Source organism: Symphalangus syndactylus, chromosome 15, assembly GCF_028878055.3.
Source record: "Symphalangus syndactylus isolate Jambi chromosome 15, NHGRI_mSymSyn1-v2.1_pri, whole genome shotgun sequence".
NCBI classification, from domain to species: domain Eukaryota; kingdom Metazoa; phylum Chordata; class Mammalia; order Primates; family Hylobatidae; genus Symphalangus; species Symphalangus syndactylus.
The window spans coordinates 45,726,190-45,741,667 of record NC_072437.2 but is presented as its reverse complement, the minus strand read 5'-3'; the positions used below and the strand labels follow the sequence as shown (position 1 = coordinate 45,741,667).

The 15,478-nt window shown below is 37.1% G+C and overlaps 1 protein-coding gene across 15 annotated transcripts in view; it reads left to right on the top strand.

Annotated features, from left to right (window-relative positions):
* LMO7 (LIM domain 7) overlaps positions 1-15,478 on the top strand; it is a 233,426-nt gene that overhangs the window by 82,051 nt on the left and 135,897 nt on the right. For 14 of the 15 annotated variants that reach the window (XM_063618754.1, XM_063618753.1, XM_055245206.2 and 11 more), the window contains one exon: positions 11,864-11,934. In XM_063618754.1, coding sequence (XP_063474824.1) covers positions 11,864-11,934 — 71 coding nt within the window. Of the gene's footprint in view, positions 1-11,863; positions 11,935-15,478 lie in introns of those variants that run through there. The other variant, XM_063618752.1, reaches the window with a different exon arrangement.

Here is a 15,478-nt window from a genome sequence, read left to right as displayed (position 1 = left end):
ATCATAGGTAGAAAGGGCGTAACTGTCAGTTTGAAGTTTATGTGAAATAAGTAGTGACTCTTACATGTGATAGAGATGTACCATTTCCCAAAATGAATGTGTTCCCACAGCGATGCCTCTCCTAGTAATTCACAGGGAGGTAAGTAGGTAATTGTTGAGACTTGCTAATGTGTGTGTGAAACATTAATGCAAAAAATGACGTCATCTTTTTGCTCTTGAGAACCCATGATTATATTAAGCATTTGAACTATACTTAAAATATCCTGATAATGATTGTTCACATCTACTTGTGCCTTGTGTGATAGTTATTTAAAAACTCCTTAATGTAGAAAAAAATAATTTAAGGCTAGACTTTTTTCCCTTGGGATATTTTCCTTATTGTCTGCAACAACATAATTTGGAGTATAAACCTGTGTTTATAGACAAAATGCAATGTCCTTATTAGAAGTGATTTTTGTGATTGTTAACATAATGAAGCATAGGCTGTAAAACTAGCAAATGTTTTGTATGTGATGTTTTTGGTGAACTTACCTGGCCCCTAATAGGACTCAGGTTGTCTTGGATTTTGATGGATTGATGAAACCTTGTACATAAATTGCCAGTCCTGGAACCAATCTTCCTTCCTTTCTTCCCTGTTTTATTTAGTTTTTCTTCTAGTTGTATTTCATTTTTGGCTTGTTAATAATTGTGGTTTAGTAAAAATAACTTGAGACTGTAAGCTAAAAGTTGGCTATGGTCTAGGGAAGTGGGCTTCTTCTCATGGACTAGAAATGTTTAAACTTATTCTTTTTTTTTCCCCTCAAAATGTGAGTGTAGCTGACATCTGGTTTAATGATGATTGAGTGAGAATTTTGAGTGTTTATAAAGACAGTTAGCTTTTAATTATCTGGGCACACAACCCGGAGCTTTGCATTTTGCTAGCTGTTTCCCTGCTCCTTCCTTCTGGCTCTGTGAAGACTTGTTGGCCTTCCCCAAGAGAAGGTGAAGTGGGAAGTGTAACTGACCCCAGCCACTCTGAGATGAAAGTTGGGGTAGGGGGCAGAGGGTTAGGAGAAATGTTTAGACTTTTGACCACTATGAGACTTTTGGGTTCCATCTAGAATTCAGGGATCTGTGCAGTTCTGATTACCACTGTCTTGGAAGACTGTGAGTTGGCTTTGGTTTTGCTATCAAATGATATTAGTATTGGCAAAAATAGTCCTAGTATACTCCAGAATATTATGTAGTACAATGCCAAATCTTAATAGAGATGAGTGACTTGAGAATTATCCCGTAAAGGAATGTTATTTGCTGAATATACAATATACGTTTACCAAGAACATGGTGTAATTCAGTGGGTTAACCACATATGCCATTTTGACTACAATTTCAAAACAGGGTTAGAATTTTAAAGAGGAATTTCCAAGAATTGCCTCATTTTACTTTTTATATTCCTAGTGCTATGCACCATGTCAGGTATGCGTATAGCAGGTTGTCATTAAATAATTTTTGAATGAATGAATAAACGAATGCTTTCTTTGTATCTTAGTTAAAATTAAGACAGATTATTTAAATGGAAAGTTAAACTCTAACATATTCTTTAGCCTGGAAAAATTTTCATGTAGCAAATTAATAGTGGTGACAAGCTTTCAACTTTGAAGCTTTCATCCAACCATATAGTCTTTCGAAAAGTATCATTAGAGTGATATACTTTCATGTACTCTTGTATGTTTTTATTCTTGAGCTACTGACAAAACTAGGATGGGTTCGCTCCTGTGCAGTAGAAGGCTACTTTAATAAAGTGATGTCAAGAACTGAGGAAGGTTGTTCCTCCAAAACACAACCAACTCCCTCATTCCCCTCAACACACACCTGAAATTTAATCATCTGTTTAGTCTTTTTGTTTGCTTGTTTTTTATTCCTATAAATTAGTAAATAGCAACTATTTATAGGAAGAATAATTTGATTTAAAAGTGATGAGGATGTGTAAGCTGTATTTCAGCCAGTGAGAAGTTGGGTAAGAGCCTCCTGCTCTTGGGAGTATGCAGTGTAGACTGGAATGCCTGGGGGAATAGGAGGTAGGTCGCTAATTGCAGTTTAGAGTTCCCTGAGTGCTTTCACAGACACTCATTTGATGCTCAATGCGCTGATATATAGGGAACTACCTACTGATCTAGGTCTCAAGCCCAGTAACCTTGTTGTAGCTCAATTTCCTCATGTGTAAACCAGGGGTAAGAGATGCTACCACATAGGGTTACTACAAGGATTCAGGCCCAAAGCAGGCAGTGTAAGTGAGTGTTGGCCAACATAACTCGGGTTCCTGTTTTATAGCTGAGGCCCTGAGAAGTTAGGAGACAGTCTTCATTACCCAAGGAGTTGGGTACTCCCATCTCAGCTTCTCTGACTTCAGGTTCTTTGTGTGTGTGTGTGTGTGTGTGTGTGCACGCGTGCATGCATGTGTGTGCACTGTGAGGACAGTTTAAAAAGGACAAAACCCATCCTTTTGTGAAGAACTGGCTTCTCTGACATCATGAATGACTTTTTCAATCATTCTATTCAGGGACAGGAAAGAGGTAGGAGGTATTTATTCCACTTAAATTACGTTCCGTTTTTACCTAATATGTTTATGGTAAGCCATAATCCTTGCATTTGTAAATTTTTGGTATTTGTAACCAATGAGATCTGTCAAAGCTGTTGCATCATAAATAATGATGTGGACATCTTATGGAATTTATTATAAAAATTTGATGTGTTTTGCGGAGTCATGGGGATCATATAATGGTTGTTTCAAAAATGAAGTTTAATGAACGGAGTAAAGAAGGGTGTTTTTCATTGATTGACAGCTTTAGAGAAGGCATCCAGCTCCTCCTGTATACCAGCCTGGGGCTTCTCCCTGCGGAACAATGCCCTGTACTATCTCATTATAAGGTCATGATACGTGAACACTTAGTTATCTCCTTGAATGAAAAATTATGGCAAACATGGCTCTTGGGAATTGTTTCATGATGTGGTTCATCTGTACCACAGTGGTTTCTAACATCAATGTTTGTTGGAATTTTTTTTGTTTCTCATTACTAATGTTGAAATGATTGGTGTGATGATGGTCTGTATCTTAAGTATCATGACCTAGTAGCTGATCTGTCAATTAGTAAGTAACTTAATTTGAAATCAACTGTGAGTCTAGTTGAAGCTCAGAGCCTAATTTTAGTCAGCAAACCCTTCTCCCCAGCTTTGAATACAAGCTCAGACAATGTTTTTCTTTTAGCACAGGGGTTTGTGCACAAATATGGTGGAGAGTGCTTTTGGGATTCTAGGCGCCTTTTAAATGGCTGCTTAAAAGAAATTGAAAAAGTTAAATGAGAGAAGTGCCTGCTGACTCGCATTAGTGGGCATTTTGCTGATAACCAGTCTGGTATGAAGTGGTCTTCAAGAAGCTCCCAGAATGTTTGGGATTTAAGTCATGTGGATTATGTGATCAGAACTGGAACTGAGCGATAGAGCTTCGGGGAAACTTGTTGTTTACATTGGCGAGAAATCTTATCCAGCAAGAGGATTAAAATAAAACCATAAACAAAACAGTAAAGGGTGTGAAGATGATTCCCATTTGCTTGTGAAATGAATACACCTCACAGCAAAAGAAATGGTGTTTTTTGAAATTTATATACTTGGCAATTATTGCCTTAATATTTGTCTGATAGATACTTTCTTCCACAGAACCTGCTTTTTAATAACTTCCTATCAAGGGCTTCTTTGGAGCCCACAGGTGGTAAGACAGGTTTGGCAGAGGTGTTTGTGCGGAATATGCCCTCGGGAGGCTGCTCCGCCCTTCATATGCTCGGGTAGGCTAATTACAACCTCAGAGGAAGCCCCAAGAGCCTCACACTTGGTGCAGTCACTTCCTAGCTTCTTTGCCACAGGATGGCTGGAAGCACGAGCCTACACTGGGATATGTAGCCTTTTTTCGCAGAGGAGTCGAAATGCCTTCACAAGTCACTTGTGTACTATGAAGTAGATAGGGCAAATATTAATTTCCCTTTTAAAATTAAGGGACTGGGTGGTGATTTAAAAGTGTGTCGTGTGAGATAGGTCCAGGATTAAACTTCAGGTATTCTCTCCTAATGTGTATCCCCTCAGATTATTTTAGGTGGGGATGATTTTATTTAACTGCCTTAGGAAAATATGGAAAGGGGCAAACAAGAAAGAGAAGAAAAAAATTGTATAGAAGGCAGGGTGTGGCTGTTTGACTACATAGTCATCACTCCTGTTTGTGTTGACTTTTGATAACTTAAGTGGGAAACACGTGGTCTCTATTTACGTGGTTCCTATGAATCACAACAGCATTATGTGAAATGTGTCACACCTTAAATAACTTGCTAATGAGTAAGGTTCAAAATTATAGAAAAACTGAATGAGTAATTGTTAGATTAGAACTACTAAACAGTTCTTTTAAAATACTGTAATTTCTTTCAGAATACTGAATTCTCAACATAAGAATGAGTTCACATTTAAAGTGTGATTTATTTTTATTTTTAAACAACCTACTTTCACTATGTTTTGAGATGGTTTGTAGATTTATAACTTTTGCAATGTTGTCAGAAGACAAAATAATTTGATAACTCAATTTCTTCCTTTAAATAAAGGATGTTGCCTCTGCCAAAACAGACATTTGTCTGCTAAGATGCAGCTTCTTTCAGTCTACAGATGGATAGTAACAGGTAGTAATAACAGCTAGCATTTGTGAGTGCTTCTCTTGGGTCAGGCAAATGCTAAGTGTTTCATGCATATTACTTCATTTAATTCTCACCATAACCCTGTGAGATGGGTACATTTAATCTCCATTTCACAAATGGGATAACTAAGATGTTACGTAGCTTGTTCAGGATTGCAGGTAGAAAGTGGCAGGGCAGGGCTTTAAACCCAGGCATCCTAGTTCCAGCGCCCCTACTTGGCCTCAACAGGCCACCATTGACATCATGTTGTGACCTTAAGGTAAGTAGCTGAGGCAGCCTCTGTAGACCTAATAGTCTTGCTATAAAATTGTGCTTTCTTTTTTTGGCTTTAAACTCATAAAAAATTTTTGTTTTATTTTAGGGGGAGTCTTAGGTGAGTTTACAATTATATGGTATAAGATTTGCTAATTAAAAAATCAGATTTTTCGAGTTACTGAGGTTGGAGTAGCTAGTATGTGCAGTACAAATGTTTTATAATGTTTGTGAAAATGCCCACAGAACTGTTAAAACATTTAAATAGAACTTATACTGAAGTTTAGAGTATTATATTTTTATTCTCTTCCTCTTGTCTCTCACACCTACACCCATACACACACACAGTCATTATGTGTTAACACATCTTTTTATCCAGGAAAATTGGATGAAAAGATAAATTGAACATTTTTATTTACTGATCTACCGTCTATACCCTTAACAGAGGAGGATTATTTTTGAAGCTGTATTATATGGTAAAATACCCTAATTTAAAAATATCTAAATAGATTGAAGATAATTTAATTTTTTTAGCCTAAAAATACTTTAGAGCCTAATGTAGTTGAGCTACTCTTTTACCGAGCACTTATAAAATGCTGTTGGTTTTTGGTGTCTGTTTCATGTGGGTGGTTTTGTAACTTTCTAGAAAGTTAAACGTTGTGAGCCTCGAATTTCATACTGGTGAAATGGAGATAATAATAAGGATTATTAAATTTAAGATTGTGTGGATTGCATAGATAATGAGAAAAATTACCTAGGACAAAAACTGGTGTCAGCCCCTTCTATTCTTTGTTCCTTTAGGTACGGGAGATTTAGTAAATTGACCTAAATCTGATTGGTTTTGACTTCTTTTGAATGTTGTTCTTTTGTATTAATAAATTTATTTATAAATTTATATATAAACACCTGTAGTCTTTAAAGAATATAAACAAAAGATGATATTAAAAATAAGTGTAATTCTACAACTTAGAAATATTACTGTTAGTATATTTATTTCATGTTTACTTATGATACATTCTTATAGAGTTATAGAAATTGGGATTATACTCCCAATTTTTCATAAATTTTCCCAATTTTTCATAAACTGCTTTTTAAATAATAAGTATTCTTTACAAGTAATAAATCCACTTTTATGACATGAATTTCAATTTCATGTCATTTTCTGTTTTATGGCTATATCATAATATAATCAATTTCTTATTGCTGGGCATTCAGGGTATTTGTAATTGTTGCTATTTATTCTACAGAACGCTGTGAAACAGTTCTGTTCTGTGTGCCTGTCCTGTTGTCCTAGTATAAATTCCTAGATCCTGCACCTAGGAGAATATGCATATTTAAGACTTCTGATACATATCACAAATTACCTTCTAGAATTGTGGTATCATTTTATATTACCTTCAGTGGTGTACAGGGCATGCCAGATTGCCATGTTCTCAAAATAATAAGCTATTATTTAAAACTTTTGTTTAGTTTTTATATATATATTTTTAATATAAATACTGTACAAATGGAATTTGGTCTTCTAGCATCATTATTTAGACTTTGGAAAGTACATAAGTACAAGAGTACATCAATATTTGGCTGTATGAGGGGGTCTGAAGTCTACTACACATGATCTTGCCTTTCCATCGTCTTTTTGGGGGAGATGAACCATTATGGATAGTTGGGTTTTCTGAATAGCTTTGAATATTCCATTTTTCCCACTTTATTAAAGGATATTCAAATATAACTAACTCAGCCTTGTCTATATGATGTGGAGGTGTGTTTCTGAGGATTAATTATTGGAGTATTGTCAGAGTGGTAATTTCAGGGTTGATGCATGTAAGGAGGTTTGGCATGTACTGTTTAACCACCCTCAAGAACTTGATTGCACATTTCAGCCACTACAAACTAATAAGCAGGTGATATTTTCCCTGCTTCAGATGAGCACACTGGGGTGCAGAGAGGTTATGTAACTTGCTTAAGATCACACAGTTATTAGGTAGTGAATGTGGAATTTGAACTTGCTTTGGTCAGACTTCAGTTCTTTTTCTTTCTATTTTGCCGCTTGCTACACACTGCCCTCTTGATTGGCCCTTTCATTGCTGTTGACTGTCACTCTTCACTGCTATCTGGTGTCTGCAGGACACAGCCTTTCTTTCTTCTAAATCACTGCTTTGAATCTATATTGATTTGGGAATGGAATTGCCAGATTGTAAGTGTCAGTGGCTCTGAGGGGCTTTGCTATGACTAGAGAGAATGGGCTTTAGCATCTGCGTTGGATGTTTCTGGGCCTATTTCATGCTTTTTGGCTTTGCATAGGAGTTTCCACATGAAGGACATGTTACAATGTTTTCTGTAGTTGAGATCTGCACTCCTCTTGAGTTTGTTTTGGAACAATTTGGGGAAAATTCAAGAGTTTGTGTTGCACAGGTTGGTGGGATAATCCAGGGTCCTCTCAGTTATTTTCAGAAGAATATGCCATTCTCTTTGGGTATGTTTAACTGTGCTTTAAACATTACATTTTTCTTTTTTATTTATTTATTTATTATACTTTAAGTTTTAGGGTACATGTGCACAATGTGCAGGTTAGTTACATATGTATACATGTGCCATTTTGGTGTGCTGCACCCATCAACTCGTCATTTAACATTAGGTATATCTCCTAATGCTATCCCTCCCCCCTCCCCCACCCCACAACAGGCCCCGGTGTGTGATGTTCCCCTTCCTGTGTCCATGTGTTCTCATTGTTCAGTTCCCACCTATGAGTGAGAACATGCAGTGTTTGGTTTTTTGTCCTTGCGATAGTTTGCTGAGGATGATGGTTTCCAGCTTCATCCATGTCCCTACAAAAGATATGAACTCAACATTTTTTATGGCTGCATAGTATTCCATGGTGTATATGTGCCACATTTTCTTAATCCAGTCTATCATTGTTGGACATTTGGCTTGGTTCCAAGTCTTTGCTATTGGGAATAGTGCCGCAATAAACATATGTGCGCATGTGTCTTTATAGCAGCATGATTTATAATCCTTTGAGTATATACCCAGTAATGGGATGGCTGGGTCAAATGGTATTTCTACTTCAAGATCCCTGAGGAATTGCCACACTGACTTCCACAATGGTTGAACTAGTTTACAGTCCCACCACCAGTGTAAAATTGTTCCTATTTCTCCACATCCTCTCCAGCACCTGTTGTTTCCTGACTTTTTAATGATCACCATTCTAACTAGTGTGAGATGGTATCTCATTGTGGTTTTGATTTGCACTTCTCTGATGGCCAGTGATGATGAGCATTTTTTCATGTGTCTTTTGGCTGCATAAATGTCTTCTTTTGAGAAGTGTCTGTTCATATCCTTCACCCACTTTTTGATGGGGCTGTTTGTTTTTCTCTTGTAGATTTGTTTGAGTTCATTGTAGATTCTGGATATTAGCCCTTTGTCAGACGAGTAGATTGCAAAAATTTTCTCCCATTCTGTAGGTTGCCTGTTTACTCTGATGGTAGTTTCTTTTGCTGTGCAGAAGCTCTTTAATTTAATTAGATCCCATTTGTCAATTTTGGCTTTTGTTGCCATTGCTTTTGGTGTTTTAGACATGCAGTCCTTGCCCATGCCTATGTCCTGAATGGTTTTGCCTAGGATTTCTTCTAGGGTTTTTATGGTTTTAGGTCTAACATTTCAGTCTTTAATCCATCTTGAATTAATTTTTGTATAAGGTGTAAGGAAGGGATCCAGTTTCAGCTTTCTACATAAGGCTAACCAGTTTTCCCAGCACCATTTATTAAATAGGGGATCCTTTCCTCATTTCTTGTTTTTGTCAGATTTGCCAACGATCAGATGGTTGTAGATATGTGGCATTATTTCTGAGGGCTCTGTTCTGTTCCGTTGGTCTATATCTCTGTTTTGGTACCAGTACCATGCTGTTTTGGTTACTATAGCCTTGTAGTATACTTTGAGGTCAGGTAGCGTGATGCCTCCAGCTTTGTTCTTTTGGCTTAGGATTGACTTGGCGATGCGGGCTCTTTTTTGGTTCCATATGAACTTTTAAGTAGTTTTTTCTAATTCTGTGAAGAAAGTCATTGGTAGCTTGATGGGGATGGCATTGAATCTATAAATTACCTTGGGCAGTATGGCCATTTTCATGATACTGATTCTTCCTATCCATGAGCATGGAATGTTCTTCCATTTGTTTGTATCCTCTTTTATTTCATTGAGCAGTGGTTTTTGTAGTTCTCCTTGAAGAGGTCCTTCACATCCCTTGTAAGTTGGATTCCTAGGTATTCTATTTTCTTTGAAGCAATTGTGAATGTGAGTTCACTCATGATTTGTCTCTCTGTCTGTTATTGGTGTATAAGAATGCTTATGATTTTTGCACATTGATTTTGTGTCCTGAGACTTTGCTGAAGTTGCTAATCAGCTTAAGGAGATTTTGGGCTGAGACAATGGGGTTTTCTAGATATACAATCATGTCATCTGCAAACAGGGACAATTTGACTTCCTCTTTTCCTAATCGAATACCCTTTATTTCCTTCTCCTGCCTGATTGCCCTGGCCAGAACCTCCAAAACTATGTTGAATAGGAGTGGTGAGAGAGGGCATCCCTGTCTTATGCCAGTTTTCAAAGGGAATGCTTCCAGTTTTTGCCCATTCAGTATGATATTGGCTGTGGGTTTGTCATAGATAGCTCTTATTATTTTGAGATACATCCCATCAATACGTAATTCATTGAGAGTTTTTAGCATGAAGGTTGTTGAATTTTGTCAAAGGCCTTTTCTGCATCTATTGAGATAATCATGTGGTTTTTGTCTTTGGTTCTGTTTATATGCTGTATTACATTTATTGATTTGCATATGTTGAACCAGCCTTGCATCCCAGGGATGAAGCCCACTTGATCATGGTGGATAAGCTTCTTGATGTGCTACTGGATTCGGTTTGCCAGTATTTTATTGAGGATTTTTGCATTGATGTTCATCAGAGATATTGGCCTAAAATTCCCTTTTTTTGTTGTGTCTCTGCCAGGCTTTGGTATCAGGATGATGCTGGCCTCATAAAATGAGTTGGGGAGGATTCCCTCTTTTTCTATTGATTGGAATAGTTTCAGAAGGAATGGTACCAGCTCCTCCTTGTACCTCTGGTAGAATTTGGCTGTGAATCCATCTGGTCCTGGACTTATTTTGGTTGGTAAGCTATTAATTATTGCCTCAATTTCAGAGCCTGTTATTGGTCTATTCAGAGATTCAATGCCATCTGTCTCCCCTGTCTTTGACTAGGAAAGGGAATTCCCTGACCCCTTGTGCTTCCCGGGTGAGGTGATGCCTCGCCCTGCCTCGGCTCACGCTCGGTGCATTGCACCCACTGTCCTGCACCCACTTTCCGACACTCCCCAGTGAGATGAAGCCAGTGCCTCAGTTGGAAATGCAGAAATCACCCGTCTTCTGCGTCGCTCATGCTGGTAGCTGTAGACTGGAGCTGTTCCTATTTGGCCATCTTGGCTTCACCCCCTACATTTTTCTTATGAGGCTGTGGACTCCCTGAGGGAAGAGCTGCCTGCCTTCAAAACATTTTTTTTTTTTTTTCGGTAATTTCCTACCCAACATTCAGGTAATGCCTGTAACAGACAGCCTTTGTTTAAGTAAAGCAGCAGTGCAGCCCTTCTGTAGATTAATGCCAAGTATTGGAAGGATCTACCTCTTCCTGAGTTGGAGCATGTTGCCTCCTGGCCCAGGCTCCTCTCCAGATGTATAGACCAACCTCTGAGAAACACAACCATTATTTTGTCAGTTAACAGATATCATGTCTAGCTGCAGTGATGTTGGGCAATGTGGAGAGATGCAGAATGAAGACACAGGGATTCCAGGGGGACTGTGAAGCTGGAAGCAATGAGGACAGCTGGGGGATGGTGGAAAAGGTCCCTTTGTTGAGCCCTGGAGCCAACCTGGAATTTAAGATTGGTGACTTTCCAGTTCAGGATATCAGAAATGTATTTCTTTCTGAAGTGGCAGGTGGAGCAGGGACTAACCCTGCTCTTACATGGTGGCTGCATCTCCAGGACAGCTGGTGTCACTGCTGTTGGTCCCTGCCCTCCCCTTGAGCTGGGACTCAGTCCCAGGAGTTGTTCTTAGGGCAGCTTTTTTCCCACTGTGACCTTCATTTTCTCTGCTACTATTTCCCCTGTGGAATCCCCTTTTCTATCCCAACCACCTCCCCCTTCAGAGAGAATCTAGATATTTTTCTAGAGGTTTCACCAACATCATTGGTGGTGGTAACTGCAGGTGCCAGTTCCTCTGTAATTCCTTAAGTTGGGAATTGTCTGTTTAAAATATTCAACATCTCACCTCTCTTTCTTTTGTCTCTCTGCGCCAGGATTTAATAGTCTTCTCCCTAAGATGTTTCAATAAATGGCTCTTTACATCAATTAGGATGATTTCATAAATAAGTTTAAGAAGTGTCATGCCCTCTGCTATTTAGCTTTGTGATGAAATTTGAGGAATATAAAGATGGAATTGAAATTAACGATATGTGTATTCAGTGTCTTTGGTATTTTGTTTCTATCTTATACTGTTTTTATTCATTCTTAGTAGAATAGATCACCCATAGGTTTTTAAAAAATATATAAAATATGTTGAAAATTTAGTTTAGCTCTCAACTTTTGTGTATCATCCAATAAAATGATTATATTACCAAAAACACTCATTGTAATTTTTTCCTGCATATATTTGTCATACTGAAATGGTTAAACTATCTCTTTGTAATATAAAACAGACAGTACATATTCCTATAAGGAACAGATTATAGGATATAACAGTCTATATGTGCAAATCCTTCAAGTATAACATTAAATGCATATTAATTAATCTAATACTGAATTTGACTTGTGTGCTATCCCTGCTTAAGAGAAAATTAACAACCAAACCTGTCTTTCAGGCAGTAACAGAGAAGAATTTTGAAACAAAAGATTTTCGAGCCTCTCTAGAAAACGGTGTTCTGCTGTGTGAGTAAGTATTTAAAGTATTTAAAAAATAATTCAAAAGCAAAGATGTGTGTGTGTGTGTGTGTGTGTGAGTGATGAGGTGTTTGGCTCCTCCCATGGCAACCGTAGTCACAGATATGTGTTCTTGGTCACAGGTGAGATTTGATCCCTGCAAATTGATACCTCACAGTACGAGACAGTAGGAAGAAGGGGTTATCAGTCTCTGTATCTAAAGATAGCACTGGTAAAATATATATTATTTTTAATTAGTAAACAAGAAAGATTCTATTGCATGGTGGGCCAGTAGGGGGTGGATGATTGAGAAGGAAACCATCGATCTCTTAGTCTGAATATTCTAATGGGGTAGAATTGCCTGGTTTGGACATTAATACACAAAATCTTTGTTTCATCAATAAATCGTGATGATTGGAGTGGTAGATTTTTCCTTTAAGCTTTAAGTGGAGTCATTACATTACCAAAATCAATTTGAGTTATGGACCATTCATTCAATTAATAGATACCAGTGAGAACCACACCCCAGACTTTGCTTACGAAGAAGTAAAATAGGCTAGTACCATGGTTGATAGTATAAGGCCTACATTGTATGCGTAGTGTAATATTTTGTTCCCTGATAGACGCATTGTACAGTTAGCCAAGTATATGACCTTTGGGAATAAAGGAGAGGCAGGCCTGTGAGGCATAAGGATGAAATCCTGGGTGAAGGTAGAGGTTGCAGAAGCGAGCAAATAAATTCTAAGAATGTACTTGAGTACTCACCCACATTTTTGAAAGCACTTAATTATTTCAATCTAGACACTTATCACACAGGTATTTATGCTATCTGTCCACATGTAAGCAGTGAGAGTGTATGCACTAGTACTTAGAGATTTTGATTATCCTTTTGAAGGAGTTGTTTGCAGCAAAAGGTCTGGAGTCAAAGGGCCTAGGTTAGAATTTTTGCTCTATTACTTTTGGACCTTTGAATAAGTGACTTCACATCTTTGAACATTTGACCAGGTGATTTAACATTTGAACCTTATTTTCTCATTGGTAAAGTAGAGATCAAGGTATCCGATGTGCCTAATTCACAGAGTTGCTGAGTTCAACAATATATATTTTAAGGTTTTTATAAACGATCAAACTTTGTGTATATACAAGTTGTTGCTAGATGATGGGCATGTAAATAACAGTCTATCTTGTCAGCTCTGTTGGCAGGTGTTCAAACTTCTTTGTCTTAAGGTGATATTATTAATTTTGTTCCATATGAAGTTGCTGATATTTAACCATTTGTGACCTCAAGAAGTGTCAATTTCATGTGGTTTCACCTAATGTATAGGTGACATGTATAGGACAGACATGTGAATAAGGGCCAGGAATAAAGTTCAAAGTGTGTTTCTTGTTGTCTTCCAATGTCACATTCATTGGAATGTGAATAGTGTTTCAATTAGTTTGACAATGAGTCAAATAGTGTTTAAACTAATTTAAGTAGACCACATAGCCCAACTGGTCACTAATGGGAAGTTACTTTATCTTAATTTGAAAACAGTATGATTTAAATGTACTCTAGTAATGTTTAGAAGATGGAGGGGAAACATTGCCTATTAGAAAGAGGCATGTGACCTGCAAACTACTTTAGCTATTATTTAAATGTTTGCAGTAAAAAAAAGCCATCAACCATACACCTCACAAGTCTGAATAGGAATTGGGTAGGTTTGTGCCTACAAGGAAGTGTGCCTGTGAAGCACGGAGTTTCTTTTTAGATTTACAAAAGCATATATCTCAAATATATGATCTTTCAAAGAAGTAACTTTGTAGGTTATATATTTTCAGTAATGAACTATTGCCAATAATATTTTAGGGGTCCCGCTTTTGGGGCATTGACCCCATAAATAGATCATTAAACATGTTTGAGAATGACAACCAGGTTTTGATTTAAAATGCAACTTATGCACCAGCCTGGGCTCTGAATGATTAGAAGTGATTTCCAAAAGCTATACCCAGCCTGAAAAGATCAGCATAGTGTGACCAGGGAGGATATTCAGAGTTGATGAAAAACTATTGTGAGCACAAGCAGTACAGTTTAGAATAAATATGTAATTTCTACCTTAATGGCAACAGCAAACATTTGGATGAATGTTTAGAGATATATTGGCTTTTTAAAAAGTCACTTTAATTCTCAGACTTCCAAAGCTCATTCTAATATTGTTTTCTAATTGAAATTTTTCTAATTTGGGTTTTGTGCATTGCCACATAAGTCTAATCAGTCTCTTAGTACCCAGTATTCTTTAAATTAATGTTTCCCAAAAGTAGCTTAAGTAAATCTGAAGCCATGGTAATCAGCAATTGTAACTTACTGTGGGACACCGAAGTCCTGCATAATATTTTTATTAAAAAATCTTTCTCTAAATTGTGAATCACATTGTTTATAGTCACTGGTTGATGACGACACATTCGTCTAAAAGCTGTGGTGTTAACGAATAAAAAGTCCAGATAACCATATGGAGTATGAAACCTGTAACTGAGGAAAGCCTGGCTGATTGCACTCTGAAATGATTAAGCAGGCACTGCTGTTTGTGGCCACATCCACCTGTGTTATATATAAACGCCTGAGAGGAAAACAAAGTCAGCTGTTCAGAGATCTGGTGTTACAAGCCCTGACTTTTTAATTAATGGTAAATATAGTAAGCTATCTGTCTTTGAGGATATTTTACCCGCTAGAGATCCAAGTTTTAGCTGAAATATGATTAGGATATTTTTAAAACCTGAATTCATTTCGTACAGGAAAAGGCTGACTTCTATCTGGCTCACTGCCAGAATATTTCTTGTGAAATACAGGTTCTGCTTGTTGCCTATTAGAAACCTCTAGGCATTCTCATTCATTACCACTATTAAAGAGTTTTCTTAATATTTCATCCAGTAATTTCAGCAATTTAAAAAAAATCCATTAGTAGTACTCTTCCCTTTTGAACTGGTGTTCTGAAATATCAAAGTCAAAAGTTCGAATAGCTTGTTATAGCTTTCACTGGATTGGAAGTGTACTGACATTTCAGATATTCTAAGGTGGGGATAAACCATGCACTGAGGTTTCAGACAAGATATACATTTGAATAATGAGGATAGTTATATGTGTTCATTGCCTTTTAATCTGACTGACTATTGAAGTTAGTATCTTCATGTTAGTCATTTTAGTGTCGTTTAGTTTGACTGTGGCATCTAGTGAGTTGGGATTTCATCAAGGAATACTCCCTTGATGAAAGTCTATGATTGTAGTCTCTCTTGGTTTTACTAAACAGTGAGATGGGAATACTGTCTGATATTTTTGCTTTTCTAATTAATAAAAGAATTGACAAGTTTTTATAAGGTGATTTTAGTTCCTTGTTATAATGTGCTATGAATTTTATTAATAGTGTTCATTAATCTGTCTTCTTTCTTCAGTATTTCTTAGTGTTCATGTGGACTGCCTTATTATATATATTTTAAAAATATAAAAGATGTATCATTTCATCAGTGTCCATGATCTTGTTTTGCTCTGGGTTCTAGCAGAATTATTCCTCTTTTCCAAACATATT